The sequence below is a fragment of the Meriones unguiculatus genome, chromosome X (assembly GCF_030254825.1).
Source record: "Meriones unguiculatus strain TT.TT164.6M chromosome X, Bangor_MerUng_6.1, whole genome shotgun sequence".
Lineage (NCBI taxonomy): Eukaryota > Metazoa > Chordata > Mammalia > Rodentia > Muridae > Meriones > Meriones unguiculatus.
In genome coordinates, this window is record NC_083369.1 from 100,567,909 (window position 1) to 100,585,352 (window position 17,444).

The following is a 17,444-nucleotide window of genomic DNA, read 5'->3' on the forward strand; positions in this document are numbered from 1 at the left end:
AAACCAAGCAATCCAATTACAGATCTAAACAGAGAATTATTTTTTCTTTTTTAATTTTAGTTATTAATTTTATTTTTTTACAGTCTATTCATTATATATCCCAAGTGAACTACCCTCCCTCAACTCCTTCTAGTCCCACTCTCCTTCTCTCTTCCCCCCATCCTCTTCCCCTTGCCCACTGAAACAGGGAGTTCTCCTCTGTTAATCTGCCTATAGCTTATCAAGTCTCATCCGGACTGCCTGGATCCTCTTCCTCTGTGGCCTGGTACGGCCACATTGCCAAGAGCAAGTGATCAAAGAGTGGGCAACTGCATTCATGACAGAAACAACCCCTGCTCCCTTTACTCAGGAATCCACATGGAGACTGAGCTGCCAGTTGGCTTCATCTGGGCAGGGCTCTAGGTCCTCTTAACAAAGGAATCTCAAATGGCTGAGAAGCACTTAAGGAAACGTTCAACATCTTTAGCCATCAGGTAAATGCAAATCAAAATGACTCTGATGTAAATGGCTAAGGTTAAAAACAAAACAAAAAAAAGGTAATAACTCATACTGGCCAGAAAGTCAAGCAAGGGAACGTGCTTCCATTGCTGACTGGAGTGGAAACTCTCTAACAGAGACTTCAGAAATCAATCTGGAGGTTTCTCAGAAAACTGGGAATAGCTCTACCACAAGACCAATCTCTACCCCTCCTGGGTATATATTCAAAAGATGCTCTACCATACAACAAGGACATTTGTTCAACTATGTTCATAACAGCTTTATTTGTAATAGCCAGAGTCTGGATACAACCTAGATTTTCCTCAACAAAAGAATGGATCAAGGAATTGTGGAACATTTACACATTGGAACATTACTCAGCTGTCAATAAATCATGAACTTTGGAGGCTCCCAAAAGATCTACAGGAATCGACTCCTTTGCAAAACACATGAGGGTCTTTTTATTGTAAATTACAATTGATTTAATTGGCTATAAGAAGGTTCCCAGACCATAATGACCTGGTGTCCTTCCCTAGGAGGATGGACCAGTTTCCTAGCAACTGTTATCTCTAATGGGTGGGGAAAGAATGCAGTAAGGTGGTCCTTCCCCTCAGGGCATTACTGGAATTCTCCACCCACCTACTTTAGGTCTTAATAATAGCTAATTTATCTTTTGGTCTCTCATTGTGAGGGTAACCCTAGCTAAGATCACTAGTAATAGGGGATAGAGAGCCTTATTCAGCCATCTTCTGTAACCAAGCAAGACTTCCAGCAGAGAGACCTGGAAACCAGGCCAGTCACAAAGCTTTCAACCTAAAATTTCTCCTGCCTGAATTCACTTATTACACATTTTTGTTCTCACAATGGCACTTGTCCTCAGATTCCTAATTAACATCTTAAACTTATAATAGTTTATTTAATATTAATAAAAAAAAACTTTAACAGAGTGGCAGACAGAGTGTTGGTTCTTCCCTCTTCTTTTGTGCTATTACTTAATACATATCCAATGTTTACAGATCACAAAATGCACTACAATTTAAAAGCATTCATCACATTCTCAACTTTGCTAGCCTGTATATCACTTTAGAGATCTAGAGGTTTTAGAGAGCTGAACCTCAGTAGAGTTTATTCACATGATATTCTACTTACTAACCACAATTCTAAGAACTTTTGAAGCTCTCTCTAGCTAACCTTTCCTGGAAAACTTATTTAGTGCTTGTTAGTATTTTGGAACACAACCTGTTCCTGGGTTACCCAGCAACTTATGATATCATCACGTGTCACTGGCCAGGTGGCCACACCTGGAAGGCATGGTTACCTTGTCCCTTAAAGGGAAGACCCCGACATCATGTAGTCTCTCTCTTACTCTCTCTTTCTTTCTCCCCCCCTTTCTGTCTCTTGGCATCCCCCTTTCTCTTTCTTTCTCTCTCCCCACCATGTCCTGTTCCCCCCTTTCCCTCCACACCCACTTAATAAACCTCTCTCATAGATCAGTTGACCGAACCTCATCTTTCTTTTAATAATAACTAACAGTACTCTCATCTAATAACACACACACACACACACACACACACACACACACACACACACACACACACACTGTGTCTGGAATGTTAGTATGTTGATGAACTTAATTATCATGTATTTGGAACGCATTTAAAATATGTAAAGCTCAAATATTGGTCTGTGAGTCTCCTCCTGCCTGGGGGCTGCATCCCAGAAGCCCACAAAGCTGGGAGGGGCAGGAGAGGAGAAGCAGCATTCCTGGAATGGCTGGTGAGAACTGAGATTACACACCCCGGGAAGAGCTGATGGCTAGTTCAACTTTAAAACCAGAGAACAAAGGCTATTTAACCCTGGGGGGGAGTGTGCTCCAGGAATAGGTATACATAATTGGTTCCTTCTAGGCACCTTGAGTATGCTTGATTTGCATTATAGAGCAAGCTTCTATCCTAAGAGTAGACCAGCAGTGCTTAATTAACATATAGGGGCAGGGAGGGGAGAGCTAGCAGGAAGCTGTGTAAGAGGCCATAAATCAAGTGTGGCTAGAGGAATCTGTATCTAAAGGCACTCTCCGGATGAAGTCAGGCAGGCAGCAGGGGACCCCGCTGAGGGGAGGGAGTTCTGCCTTTACCACAGAGCTCCTAATGGCTCTCAGGTCCAGGTAGGAACTGCAACTTCAACCAGCAGGGTACCTCCAAACACTGGTCCAGTGGTTTTGTTAAACTATTTTACGTTAAAGGGAGGACAGAGTTTAAGAACTAGTTATTCTTGTTTTGAAATGTTCAGAGTGAAAGAATATTTGGCCTGTAAATACCCAGTTTGTACAAAGGTGAGTGTGACAGAGTTTTACATACATGAAGAGCTGGAGTTATGCTTTATTAATTCCAGAAATGAAAGACATTTCCCTGTTGCTAAACTCCCGAATGTCTCTTTTTCTCCAAGACAGACTCTGTTTCCACCCATATCTTTGCCTGAATGTTTTACCCAAACATCAGTAACATGCTGTGCGGCAGTGACAGGTTATAAGTTAATAAATACACACAGCACATCAAGCCAAGCAATTGTCTCAAGGATGCTGAGTCATCATCCATTGCTTTTACTCCAGTGGCTAGCCTCTAGTAGAAGTGGTAGTAAACAAAATACACATATTTATTTAGACTGGGAAATGTATGCAAATGCAAATATGTTAATATATTACAGTGAAAACCTGGGTAAATCCTTAGTTTAAGGAAGTTCAGGACTGCTTCTTAAGCCAAAGAACTGTGGATTTCTAAGTTTGGCTATTCTAGTCTTCCTACAAACAGCTTCCAACCAGGGTCCTTTAGGAGGTATACCAGGGTGTGTGGGTAGTTGTGTGTGTGTGTGTGTGTGTGTGAGAGAGAGAGAGAGAGAGAGAGAGAGAGAGAGTCTACATGGAAGCAAGTATTTGGAAAAATATAAAAATTGAAAAACTGGTTTGATGTTGGGTTATTTTAGTATTTTAAAGCTAATAATCATGAGTATTACATATTCTAGAAAGACTTGTGTGATAGGAGAATTGCAGTTATTTTAAACATCTTCAAGAATGTCTAAATAAAGTTTCCACCCTGCTGGGTAGCTTTCATAGAACTAGAAGGTGCTACACAGACTGCTGGGAAAAGTCATCAACATCTTATTTAGCTGTGGCTATCATGGCAAGATATGCCTATGGATATAGTAATGACATTAAAGTTACAGCGATAACCAACCTTTATAGTATTGTATTTATGTCTACTCCATGAATAAATCTGGACAAGAACCTATGGTGGGGAAGTTCATACATCTTATCAAAGATCCTACTTGTTTTATTCAGCTGAATAGACATAGTATCAAGTGTCTTTTAAATTTTATCTTCATACACATAGATTAGTGTGACTCTTAGATCACATCAAAGGTATTTGTGTAGTAAACTGCAATTAATGCAGCATCTCACAACTAGTCAAAGTGTTAGTGGAATAGCCAGCCATAAATGAGACATCTATTTCATACACTTTCCTCCTAAGACTCAGGGAAAATTATGTTAGAGTAGATGGAAAGATTGCAAAAGACAGAGGTCAGGAAGGATCAGAGAGAAACAATGTCTTGTGGACTTGATAGTACCTCTGCATTTATGAAGTCATAGGTACTGAAGTTACCTATACAAGACTTGTACAAAATAAAGCCAGTCAATATTCCATCATGGACAGGGAGGCACCACATGAATATACCCACAATGAATTTTTCAGTAGCATGAAAAAGACTCCGTGAGCTAAAATGGGGGGGGGGGCGCACAGGAAATTGGGAGGGGTAAGGTGTATCTGAGAAGAGTAAGGGTGAATATGATCAAAATACATGGCGTGAAACTCTCAAAAAATCACTAAAACTAAAAATCCCAAAACAATCAATCAGGTACCTGGTGCACATGAATCAATTTGTTCCAGGAATACTATGCAATCTTTCTCTCTCATCCAATATTACAGGGACCTTTTTGAGTGCACTGTTGTCTATAGAATTCTTAATAATTATTGGGGGAAGGTATACCTGAGGTAATAGAGAAATTATGCATAGCAACCAAGTAATTTCATGGCAGGATACCTAGGCAGTTGCTTTTCTTCATTCCAGGATAGAGATATTCATCAGGCCGTACAATGGCACCATATTATGTGGATAGAGTTATGACAAGTTATATTTATAAATATGATTGTGAATTTGGGTTATAGTGTCTTAGCTACAACTCTTTAATTTTTTCCGTAACTGGAAATCATAATGTCTTATGGCACTACCGTAACCTAGTCTAGATTTTAGTATTAGCTAGTAAGATTCTGTTATAATCAATACCTAAAATGTGGAGATAGCTTTGAATAGAGGTGGAAGGAATTTTGAAAATATGATAGACATTGTATAAATTTCCTTGTTGAGATTGTTGGTATAAACTGGATATTTCTGAACTCTCCCAGTGAAGGACAACAACTTTCAACTTAACCCACTAATAGTGTACTTCCGCTTATGAGGCTTTTAAAGTGCTTTAGGATGAAATTCATTTGAAGTGATTGTCTGTTCCAAGTCTACCACCACTCATGCACAGAATGATTACAATTAGCCTCCCTCCCCCAGATGAAAAGATGATCTTGTTAGATACCTACCTTCTCCACATATTTATTTAGGAGATGGATGTTTGAAAACATGTACCTGTGCCCTCTTGAGGTACCTACAAAACTCCTGGTTGAGAGGAGAACTTGTTTTGCTTTTAAAGAATGGCAATTAGGATGAAGAAAATTATAGTTTGCTTTTTGCACATTTGATTCTTAGCACTATACGGTGTAAGGATTATAAATACATTCCCTGGGGTAAAGTAAAGTCAGGTGCTATACCATAGAACATTGTTTTTTAAAACTATGACCAGCCCCCAAATTCAGTAGATTCCCCAGAGTTAACGTAATATCATGCAAATATATAACAGCTATAGTGGGATTCCAGGACTAACACAAAGCCTGAGGGCCACCCTTCTGCTCAGTGCTAATAAGTGCTCTGTGAAAATAGGACTCTGTAGTCATATTTGTATATCCTAAAAATTTTCAAAGTTAAGCAGAGTTCCTTATCTTGGAGTTCTGTGGTATGGAATAGATTTAAGTAGTTTTAATCCAAGGAGGGAAGCATGCAGTTTCAGTACAGCACACAGACTGGATGGGAATTCAAAACCCTGGCCCTACTGCAAGTTAGAACCACTGGAGGTGAACTCCAGTAATATAGCCCTTCTGAACCTCCCAGGCAATCCTGATATATGTGGAAGTCAGAGAAACAACAGTGCTTTCAGTCTTTTGTTCACCATAATACAATTTTCAATTTAATTTTAATTTAATGACGCATATGGTAGGATCAATATATTTTTCATGAAGAATGAATAAACATATGTGCAGTAAAGCATGGGCAAGCACTACCACTACTTTTAGAAAGTTCCTAATTATTTACTTGTTTTAATAAAAACAACTTCGAGCAGACACAGGTGGATTGAAATGAGTTCCAGGCCAGCCTAGTCTACTATAGTAGACCTGGCCAGCTCACTATAGTGAGCTTCAGGCTTGATCAGACTATGTATATTGAGATCTTGTCTCAACAAAACAAAACAAAATGAAAAACAAGGTAGCTCAAAGCTAAGTCTTCTGAGATGGCATGATTCTTCTTGGGCATTTTGATCCTGTTGTATTTGCAGGGTTTCCCTGACACAACAAAGTGATGATACATTTATGACCAGTAGGCTTACCATGTTCCAGCAAACCAAACAGTTAAAAAAAAAAATTAAGATGCTCGGAGAAAGGGAAATAAGCAGAGGGAGCAAAGTGAGTCTACTAGTGTTTATATCTTGAGTTCAAGATCGGTAAGCAGTCTTACCTCCTGTAGGTGTGCTTCAGAGCTCAGACAGGATGAAGCAGGTGGAACGCAGTTTCAGATGGAGCCATAAGGTGACTTGGCTGGGACCTGTGAGGAGCTTCTGCTGAATCTGGCCATTCTTGGGAACCAATACGTTTATCTTTCTGCAAAAAATGTTTGTGCCATGGTAACTATGTGACATTTGCTTTGAAATAGCCTTTGTTTGCTTTGCTTCATTCTTCCCATGTTGACTACTCCCAAAGCCTTCAGTTTCAGGCATCAGCCCTTTTGGCGAGGTAGATAAAAGGCATCCATAGGAAAAGAATGCTTATATTTTCCTTCCACTCTCTGAGATGGAGAGGATTTTAGCTATTTAGTTCTGTTTTATTTTCTATTTTATTTTATTTTTTTCCCTCTACAGAGGAGAGAAATGAGCCAAAGGATGGCAATGACACTGTGAATACAGGACAGATGATTAGCTCTTATATCTTTCTACACTTTGATTGCTGAATGAAAATGAAGATTCTTCAGCACCTATCTGAAAATTTAAGACTAAGAGACCAACCTTAAAGAGTGTTTATGTGAACATAAGTGTCTAGACTGTAGCTTTTCTGAAGTTAGTAGCCTTATCCATCCATAAAACTTAGTGTTTAAGTCCAGTTTTTAATATTGTTTGTGTCACATAATGGATAATAAATACACAATGAGGTTTTCTTTCTTTGAATGAATATAAAGAGTTTATTCGGTGCGTATTTGGGTATACAACAACAAATATTAAACAACTTTTTTAAACGTTTTGTGCACAGGGCAGAAAACTGCCTGTACATGCTATGTTCACGTTTGGAACACAGATTTTAACAATTATTAATGCACAAAATCTTACATATCATGCAGCTCTATGCCAAGATTCCAACTTTCTTCCATGCAACAGATATGAAGATCTAAATGGAAACATAGCTAAGTCTTAAACACTTTTTCAGTAGCAAGTATAATATATGTTGTTTATGGGAAACTGGTCTTAACATTTTCTTGTACACAATGTTCACGTGTCAAATACAATGACAGGAGGATTTGTACATGTATGGATGAGACAATTCTTATTTGAACAACACAAAAGATAACGCCACTGTTCCACAGTTCTTCTCTTTACACAAGAAGCCACAACAATAGATTAAAGTGATACACGAATTTGGAATTAAGAGAAATCTACACTTGAGGATAATCTTGCTTCAACTTATCTTTACTGACTGAGGTGGACTATACAACTCAATTTCTACGCACAAAGTACAGCACAAGAACTTGACCAGAATGCTACAGTTTTAATCAACAACAAAAAAGAGAGGAGAGAGAGAAAGAGAAGGGTGGGAAGGAGAGTGAGAAACAGGAAATACCATAAGAACATTGTTATCTTGAGCCTGAGATGCCAATTCAGATTCCACCCTGAATTTGGTTGATTTGGATTAAATGTCAGAGTCAATAGAATCAATGAATTTCAGAAGTCATAAAGTTGCACTATACAAAAGTAAAGAGTACATCTGAGTCAAGCATAGATAGAAAACATGAAGCCAAGAAAACAAGACAGTTCACAGAATTCTTTTGCCCCTACAAAACATTTAAGCAGTTAACTTTGTTTTGTTTTAAAGAATAGATGTGGTCTTTTAAATTTTCTTAGTTGGGAAGCAAATTGATCAGCATTAGTGCTGTGAAATATTTTTGCTGTGTTATCCCCAAAGTATAGGTGAGATCATGAGAAAATTTGGCAGTCCTTCCTCCAGGTTTAGTTCATTGATAATGCTTGGCATTCTATTGCACAAGCTCAATCTAAATTATGGGGCTTTAGTGAAGATGATAATAAGGTCTACTGGCAGACAGAATAGGGAACTCTGCTTGTGTGTTTGGTAAATCTCACTGATAAGTTTGAACTTTTGGATGAAGGACTGCTAGAAGAATTCAACAGCACCTGAAGGTAAGGTTCTGTTATAGAGCCCTCGTTTTGCCCTCACTGGCTACGTTGATTCGTTGTGGCTCATGGATTTGCCTCCATTCAGTACACCAGAGACGCTTCTGCTCTTGGTCGGGGTCCCACTTCCAGATCGGGAGAACTCCGTGAGATCGTGCAGAGACGGCTCCTTGTACATGGCCACTGAAAAACACAGAGATGGTGAAAAAGACCTTTAATGGAGCACACCAACGGACTGTATTGCTTAAATTTTCTACAACAGATCCTAGGTATTTTCACTTTAAATCTTAAGTCCAGGAAGCAAAGCTCATGTTCATTATCTCAGCTTAGCCATTCCACAGTGTGTATTCATTTTACAATATCTTATATACAACAAAAGTTGAGGTTTTGTACTATGAGAGGCATGGAGAGGTAATTGGTGAATGTATAGCCTCAGTTGAAGTAGAAACCCTGGGATTGAAGGGTCCATAGAGATGTATTGAGCATTGGCACTGTGTGTGGTAAAAGCCTCTGAAGAGATGAGCCCAAGAAAGGCTACTGGTAAAGGTACAGTGTAGGTGGAATAGATATCTCAACACTTTGGAGATGCTAGTGCCATAGATGACCACCAAGGAGAGCAGCAGCTGTAGAGCAGGGCTGGATTCAACCTAGAAGACAAGCTTTGTGTGTTGTGAATAGCAAGGCTGGAAAAGTGTTGTCCTCAAGAAACTTTGGAACACCATAAATAACATCAAACACCAACTTTTTACAATGTTGAGTATTTGTTTTGATTTGATTTGATTGTGATTATCCTATGGTTATTCCTTGTTAGAGTACGAAGATACATAACTTGTTTTTGATTTTATAGAAGCTCGCAGTTAAAAGATTTTCAATATTTTAGAAAGACTAGAATTTTAGAGAGACTAGAATTTTAGAGAGACTAGATACTTCAGAGAAACTTTGAACTTGAAAGAGATGTTGGATATCTTAAAGAGACTGAATGTTTAAAATGTTTGAAAATTTAAAACCATGGGGCTTTTAAAAGTTAGAATGTTTTATACTGTGATACTAATACTAATATATCATCTTGGAGACAAATGAGAAAGCAAAGGTTCTAGTTGAATAGTTATGTGTTTGTGTATCAAGTTAATAAGGGGTCAATTGTGAAGACTAGTTTTATGTCAGTTTGACATAAGGTAGACTCACCTGGGGATAGAGGACCTCAGCTACAAAAATGCCCCCAGCAAACTGACTGTACATAATCCTGTGGGGCATTTTCTTGATTGATGTTTGATATGGGGGTGTCCAGACTACTGAGGACAGTGCTATCCTTGGCTGACGGTTCTGGGTATATAAAAAAGCAGGCTGAGATAGGAATGAGGAGCAAACCAGTAAACAGTACTCCTCCCTGATCTCTGCATCAGCTTCTGACTTGCAGCATTCCTCTCCTGACTTTCTTCAATAATGGATTGTGATGTGGCAGTGTAAGATAAAATACACATTTCCTTCTCAAGTTGTCTTCAGTTATGGTGTTTTATCACGACAATAGAAACCCTAAGACAATAGTTTTCTTTTTGGTATGTCTATATTAATCTGAAAAAAAAAATGAATGCATGTTCTTATAACTACATTAACCAAGGGGTTTTCCTATAAAGGTTAAAGATATACACATTCTAACCTCCACAGTTAATTACTTCAGCAATTTTGGTATAATTTAGGGTTCTTGGTTGTCTTGAGATTTTGCAATTTAGGTACTTCCTTCTTAGAAAGATGTTACTGTGGATAAATTAAATTAAAATGAGAGTAGATGCTACAGTCAATGTCTGTATATTTGCATGATTTTTTTTTTTTTTACATTTTTGTCTTGATGGTTTCAGTGCTGTGAAATGCTTTGAAATTTAAGGATAGAGGCTCTAATGTGGAAGAATTATGTTTCACACTCAAAAAGCATGGAAAGGAGTTATTCAAAACGGTAATTTTGTAGCAGAATCCATAGTCCGTAGCCTATCAAATTTACCTTTCAGTGGTTTGGGCAGAAAATGTGCTGCAGGCTTGTTCTTCTTCACGTGGTTGCCTTTCATGATCTCCCCTTCTTTGTTCAGACCCAGATACCACCCTCGGCCGGATTGCTGCTGACGGTATATCATCGATGAGTATGTCACGTAATAATTTTCAAACACAGATTCTTTGAATTTGCACTCAGGTGTGAAATGTTCCTGCAACAAAAGTAAATAAACAAAAAAATCAATACTCATAAGGGTATGAATTTCAAGGAGAAGATGCCATTCAAGAGGTTAGGACATACTTTGTTCAATCTTGTATGAAGGGGATTTTATTTGAATGGGATAAATTTTTATCCCAAAAGACTACATGTAGCAATTCATGGGATATTTCAAGAGAACACTGTAAATAATAATGCTGCTGATCAGTAACTGGATTTTGTTGTATTAAGCAATACAAAGATTTGGACAAACCACATATGTGTGCTGGACTAATTCAAGAGTAAATGGGTTGAAAGAAGGGCATAAAGCTGTTATATAGAGATTTGGTCCCCTCAATTATAAGTAAAAGAAAATGAACATTTAGTTTTGCATTTACTTTTTGTATTATTATTGTATGTGTGTGGTGTGTGGTGTGTATATGGCTCACGTGTGGAGATAAAAAAAGAAAACAAACAAACAAACAAACAAACAAACAAACCACTTTCTCCTTTCAGTTTTCTTAAGTTCTAGGGCTTGAATGTGTGTCTCTAGGCTTCTGTGCTAAGTGTTCTTGCTTGCTGAGGCTTCTGTCCAGCCACGTTATTGCTTCTCACTGAGTCTCAGGTTATCATACATTATGGCTGCCAGTTGCCTGAGTCTTAAAGCAGTGTTACAGTTCTGGTTGCCTAGATGTCTAAAACAATTCTACACTGAAAGCTTATCTTTCACCATAATATAAACAAAATTTATTTTTTTGTAGCTCATTGGATCTTAATTCAAAATAGAATTTACCTCTAACCTCCTTAAAGTAATATTTACAAACAAATCAATGTGGTAACGAAAATTTTAAAGGACAGAAGACTTTGTGTTTTTTCTACAAACAGAAGAAAACAACCCTTAGGACTTTGAGTATGATTTTCTTGACATGCAGTTGGCTATGGTTTCTGTAAAATGGGCCATTTTGATCAAAGTCTTCTACCTGTAGTAGATTGCTTCAAGTACAAAAGCCAGCATTCTTTTTAGGGTGAGTATGTGTAAGTACATATACAAAAAAAATCAACATGCACTCATTGGCCATTTCTAACCTAGGGAAAACAAAGAGCAGATTTGAATCTTGAAGTAATTCATAGAAAAGCAGAGTAGAGGTGTCAATGATGACATTATCAGACTTTTTTTTCCTAATTTGCTGAGGTGTTATTTCGAACAACAGTTGATAATTTTGCCTAATTTTAAAAGAACAGTTGATATGCATGCTTTCTAAACAGCATCTCTGTGATTCTTCTTTCCTTCGTTTTCATGTTTAATATCATTCTCAGCATACACACCAGCTGGACAGCAATATCTGAAGCATTCTAAAAGTCACTTTAGCCAAGGGGGAATATGTTTCTCAGCATTTCGCTGAAAAGAAAGCATGCAAATAATTTTCTTTTTCTTTTTTCTTTTTCATTTTTTTATTAAATCTCACCTCATTCAGTAATATTCCTGATGCCCCTATTTGCTATATATAACACATTTGGTTAGAGTATCTTTGGGGGTTATTTCTTTCAGTTGAAGCATACAACATAGATCTCCCAGGATTCACATAAATTCAACCTACTAAAACAAAAAAAAAAAATGTACTTCTGGGGCAACTGTCACATGGCAGAAACCTAAAAGAGATCTATTTATGGGTTGTGAAATTTTCTCTTTGTGGGATTTTCCTCAGCACACAGAAAGCCAAAGTATGTTTACAAAGACATTTGATGAAAAATCTCCACATTTTCTCTAGTGATGAGGACAATTTCTGGAGTTCTTTGTGAATTAAATCATCACTTGGATAAAATATTCATCCTTGGAAAGTAGATTTCCTTCCATAAAAAGTCAAATATCATTTGCAAGTAAATCTGATGAATGATACAGCTGATTAAGTTAGATGACACCTTTCAACCACATGAACACAATATTCCTAACTGCAGAATGAGTAGATAGAATCACTGTGTTCTAAGCCAGGTTTCCAAAACATGCTGTGCTCAACATCTTGTGTGATGACATTTATTCATTAGTTTCATATACATTTTCAGATGGTATATTTTGTACTTGAATGATATATGAAAATCTGTATGTTATTAATGCATCTCCTTAACTTGCTCTGTATCTGAAGGGATAAGGCAAATGATTAGAGCATGAACAGTACATAATGCTGTAAGTACAGAGAAGAGAGTCCAAAAACTGTATTGTCTGAGAAGAGAGGAGAAAATCAGACTTAATTCTGACAGGACATTTTCATAGACAGAAAAGATCATTCTATCTGAACCTTGAAAGGTGGGAAAGATTGCAACACAGGAAAAAAAAAGAGTAACAACTGAAGCATATAACACATTCTATCCCTCACTTATCCCTGTACTCTTCTTTTAGTATCTAGAATTTATCAATTGCCTGCACTTAAGCCCAGAGGATATTTGCACTCATTCATATGTTCTCTACCTCATGATCCCATACCCTTTACTGTCCACACTTATGGCCAGTGCTCTAGTGTATGACTCTAGGACCTCTTCAATAGACTGTTTTAAGAATTGGTCTTCATTGTTCTCCTCCTGTATTTGCTTTCCTACGGTAAGATTCTCTTCTTCAGGAACCCTTAATGACTTCACATTGCCTATAAAACAAGCAAAGTAATGACTGATGTTTCCTTTAAAGTTCTCCACTATTCAGTTATCACTGTTCTTCGGTCCTCCACCACTGACCCACACATGCCTTTCCAAGTGTCATTCATTTGTTTAGTAACCCATCTGTCTCTTTATATGTCTGCTAGCTTTCTTCTCATCCCTCAAGACCTACTTTATAATTTCACTTTGAAATATATGTGATTTTTCCCAATCAAGTTGGATTAAATCCATATCAACTCCCAGAGGCTCCATCTAGGACATTGGCATTGCTTGTGACTTACACCCATACTCATTATCTGTGAACTTGTATTTCCAAATCCATGCTGTCCCCCACCAACAATGACAGGTTATATTGCCTAGCATATTACAGATCAGTTGAGTTTGTGAATACTGGATTTCAGTGATTGAGACTAAATATTGAGAATTACATATTTATTATATTATCAGCTTTTAAAACGCCTGCAGAGAATTTCCTTTATATCCCAGAATAAAATCGGTTATATTTAATAAGGATGCTGTCATTGCATGGACAGATCTTGCATGAGTGATTTAACAGCTATTAAGAATAATGTGGCACCTACGATATTAAGAGGAAGTCTTGGCAATTGTTACAACTATTGTAAATGGCCAGGAAGGACTCAATGAAATGAGTGCTCTTTCACATCCTGGCAATTTCTTAGTCATTTGTACTAAATTTGGACTCAACTGCTCAGCAGAGAAGAAAATAAGGCAAAAAAGAAAACAAAACAAAACATGTTGAAACAACCAAAGGAGTGTTCTGTTCTCTGTGTGTGACACTGTCATTTTTATCCTGTGTTAGAATGAGTAGGCAGAAGAGGCTTGATTCTGTTAAAATGTGGAAACATTAGCATCCCATTCTATGTAGAAGAGCCCAACAAAGGGGACCAATGTGTAGTTGTATCTCTTCAGGACATAACAGCAATGTAAGTAAGTATAAATGGAAATTGTATTTGGCTCTATTTTGAGGAGATCTCGTAGGATGTATATCAAGAAGCAAACTTATTTTGTTAGATTGTGGATGCCTGCTCACTGATGGTACCTTGAAAGAAGGAATCATAGTAGTCTTTACAGAAAAAAGGAACTGAACGAAGGCAGCAGTAGCTGTCTTCAGGATTAAAAAGGTAGTAGATAAATACCTCCTAACAAAATGGGAGTATGAATTAACATTTGTTACATATTCCTTGCATGGTTTCTAGGAATTAACTGATATGAGTATAAATGTACTTACACATTTTAATACATTAATTTCTCCTAAATATTGGTTACCTCTCATACATATTTTGTCAGATATTTTAGTTCATGAAATAACGAGTCTCTAATATCTTCTGTGTTCATGATTTTTAGTTGATTCCCTTACAAGTTCAAGATTTATTTGTTTTGGTGAACATTAAACTTCTTAACTCTATGTAATCTATACCAGCTAGTTATTATGATCATATTTTGACTAAAAACGAGGTACTGACATTTAAAGAACACATAGATCTAAGAGTAATATCTAACAGTTCTCTTTCCAAACCCACTTTGCTCACATTAGTAAAAATAAGTAATTCTTCTGAGGTTGAAATAGCAAATATGAAGCATACTAGGAAATTGCTTTTTTTATTTTTTAATTTTTTTTGCAATTTATTCATTTTATATCCCGATTTTAGCTCCCACCCTCACCTCCTTCCAGTCCCACCCTCTTTCCCTCATCCCCTCTACCCTTCCCCTAGTCCACTGATGGGGTTGTCCTCTTCCCCTGCTATCTGACCCTAGCTTATCAAGACTCATCAGGATTGCCTAGATTCTCATCCTCTGTGGCCTGGGAGGCTGCATCGCCAGGAATTCTTTTTTTTTTTAATTTCAATTTTTTATATTAATGACAGTTTATTTACTTTGTATCCCAGCTGTATGTGGGATACATTCCATCCCAATCTCACCCCCCACCCTCATCTCCTCCCTGCCCCTCTCTAAGTACACTGATGGGGGAGATCCTCCTCCTCTTCCATCTGGCTGAGACTCATAACCTAACCTTGGACATAGTGCAGGGAATCATATGAAAGAAGGGGGGGGGGATTAGTAAGACCTGGAGAGGACAGGAGCTCCATAAGGACCAAATACATCTGAGCACAGGGGTCTTTTCTGAGACTAATTCTCCAACCAAGGACCATGTTTTGATGTAAGCTAGAACCCCTGCTCAGAAGTAGCCCATGGCAGCTCAGTATCCAAGTGGGTTACTCTAGTAAGGGGAACAAGGACTGTTTCTGACGTGAACTCAGTGGTAGGATCTCTTAACTCCCCCCTCCCCAACCAGAGAGGAGCAGCCTTGTTAGACCACAGAGGATGTCATTGCAGCCAGTCCTGATGAGACCTGATATGCCAGGAATTCTTATAGCCATAGATGTTAAGGACAGATAAGGACTCAATATAGGCTTTGTAAGGCACAGGGTCATCCTGAATTCATATGCAAATAAACCAAGTTCCAATGGTGTGCCAGAAACATTGCCCAAGAACACAAAACTTGAGACTAGTGTAAACTGCTATTCTCTTTTAGAGTCTAAAGAAGCAGCTCTGTTTTTTGTTGCTTGAGTCATAATGGCTAAGTATGGAGACAGTACAGTTTCTTTGGCCTCCTGGAGCTAGAGCATGGTCAAAGGACAGTTGGAATAGAACAGTAGCTGCTCTAACCTGAAGTCAGTAAGGTTTATTGCTGCAGCATCAAGAATCATGACATAAAACAAACAGAGCTTAACTGTGTATATTTGTCAGCCAAGCTCTATAAGCACATTTCCAGTATTTGTCAGACACACCAAGATTAAATGCCTTCATAATTAAAATAAGTAATTTGGCAAACAGGCCATAACAAAAGGGTATTTATCACCCCCCCCATTGTGTTCTTGTAGTTTAAGCTATGATACCAGGGCAAGGTGACAGTATTACATCTGAGCCTGTAGCTCAGCAGGATAGGAAGCTGCAAGGACTACCACATAGAATGCAAATGCCCTTTTTACACATTTAGCCCCCACAACATATTTTTAGGTAGGCTCCCTAGATACTCTTGGACCTAGTGAGAGAAAATTGTCTACCAAAGTGATTCCCACAAATGCTGGCAACTTTAAACCTGAGTAGCAAGGACTGTCATCACCTTTCACCTATGTGTGTCACATTAAGGACACACATCCTGGCAAGGCTAATGTTTCTCAATGTATTTTGTTTAATGTGCCCAAGACATTTTTATAGCATGCAGTACAGAACACAGAAAATAAAAACAGTTTATAGATTTTTGCACGGATATAAACAAAAACATTGTCAATATCACTGAAATATGATTTTGTTCAGCACATTCTATAAATAATTTTAACAGCTTTTCCTTTCTCTTCAATGCTTCCAGTGATTTTTCCCCCCTTCTATCTTCCAGCACATTTTCAGCGGACTAATCCTCCAAGTAGTTTAGCAATGGCTGTCACTAGCAAGGGTCATTCACTTAATCTTGAGCCATGTTCTAATGACAATTAATTTTTTGGATTTAAAATGTGCTGGTTATTTAAGCAGGTCTGATTTGTATGTATCAATTATTCTCCAGCCTATTGAAATCATGAATACATTAAAATCAGTTTTAGCTCTTTTATAAGTAAACTGAATTTTAAATAAAAATTATACTCATAGTGTGACGTGGTAAGTACCTATATTCCCTAGATAGGCTTCCTTCCCATTGGTGACCTCTAAATCCAGGACTAATTATATCCATTGCTTTGATGTTCTCTCCCAGGGTATATATGAAGCAAATAAACTTCATTATTACTGAGTTCAAAGCATTGTAAAGAAAAGTTGAGAAAGATGGAATCAACACTTTGTGCTCTGTACCCAAGCAAATGCATTAATTCATAATAAAAGGAGTATACTATTTTTCATGCATAACAAAACAAAAACAAAACCATACAAAACAAAACATAAAAACGACTGCACTAAGATAGACGAGAGCAGCTCCAGGTATAAGGCCTCAGTTACAGCAGATGAGCTATACATATGCTATGTAAAATACATGTAAAGTACAATATCATATGATGAGACCTTTGAAGCTACCTTGTAAAAACTCAAAAAGGAGTTAATTGTGTCATGCTATCTACCTAATAAAAATAAGACTCTCTTTCATAGGACAGACATGACAAGTCAGCACTTGACTACTAAGGTAGAAACAGTAAGTGAGGAAAAGAGCCTAGACATGAAACCCACATGCTGGCATAAGTGCACCGTGAATGTGTACTTGTGTGTGTACATGGGTTTGTGTGTGAGTGTGTGTGTACATTTGTGTGT

At 37.7% G+C, this 17,444-nt stretch overlaps 1 protein-coding gene across 4 annotated transcripts in view; it reads right to left on the bottom strand.

The window, feature by feature from the left end:
• Positions 1-7,054: 7,054 nt before the first annotated feature.
• The window catches only part of Fgf13 (fibroblast growth factor 13), a 609,985-nt gene continuing 599,595 nt past the window's right edge, over positions 7,055-17,444 (bottom strand). For all 4 annotated transcript variants that reach the window (XM_060374458.1, XM_060374461.1, XM_060374459.1 and 1 more), the window contains 2 exons: positions 10,302-10,500; positions 7,055-8,488 (listed from right to left, as the gene is read on the bottom strand). In XM_060374458.1, the coding sequence (XP_060230441.1) occupies positions 8,352-8,488; positions 10,302-10,500 (336 nt within the window). In that variant the 3' untranslated portion in view covers positions 7,055-8,351. The remainder of the gene's footprint in view (positions 8,489-10,301; positions 10,501-17,444) is intronic.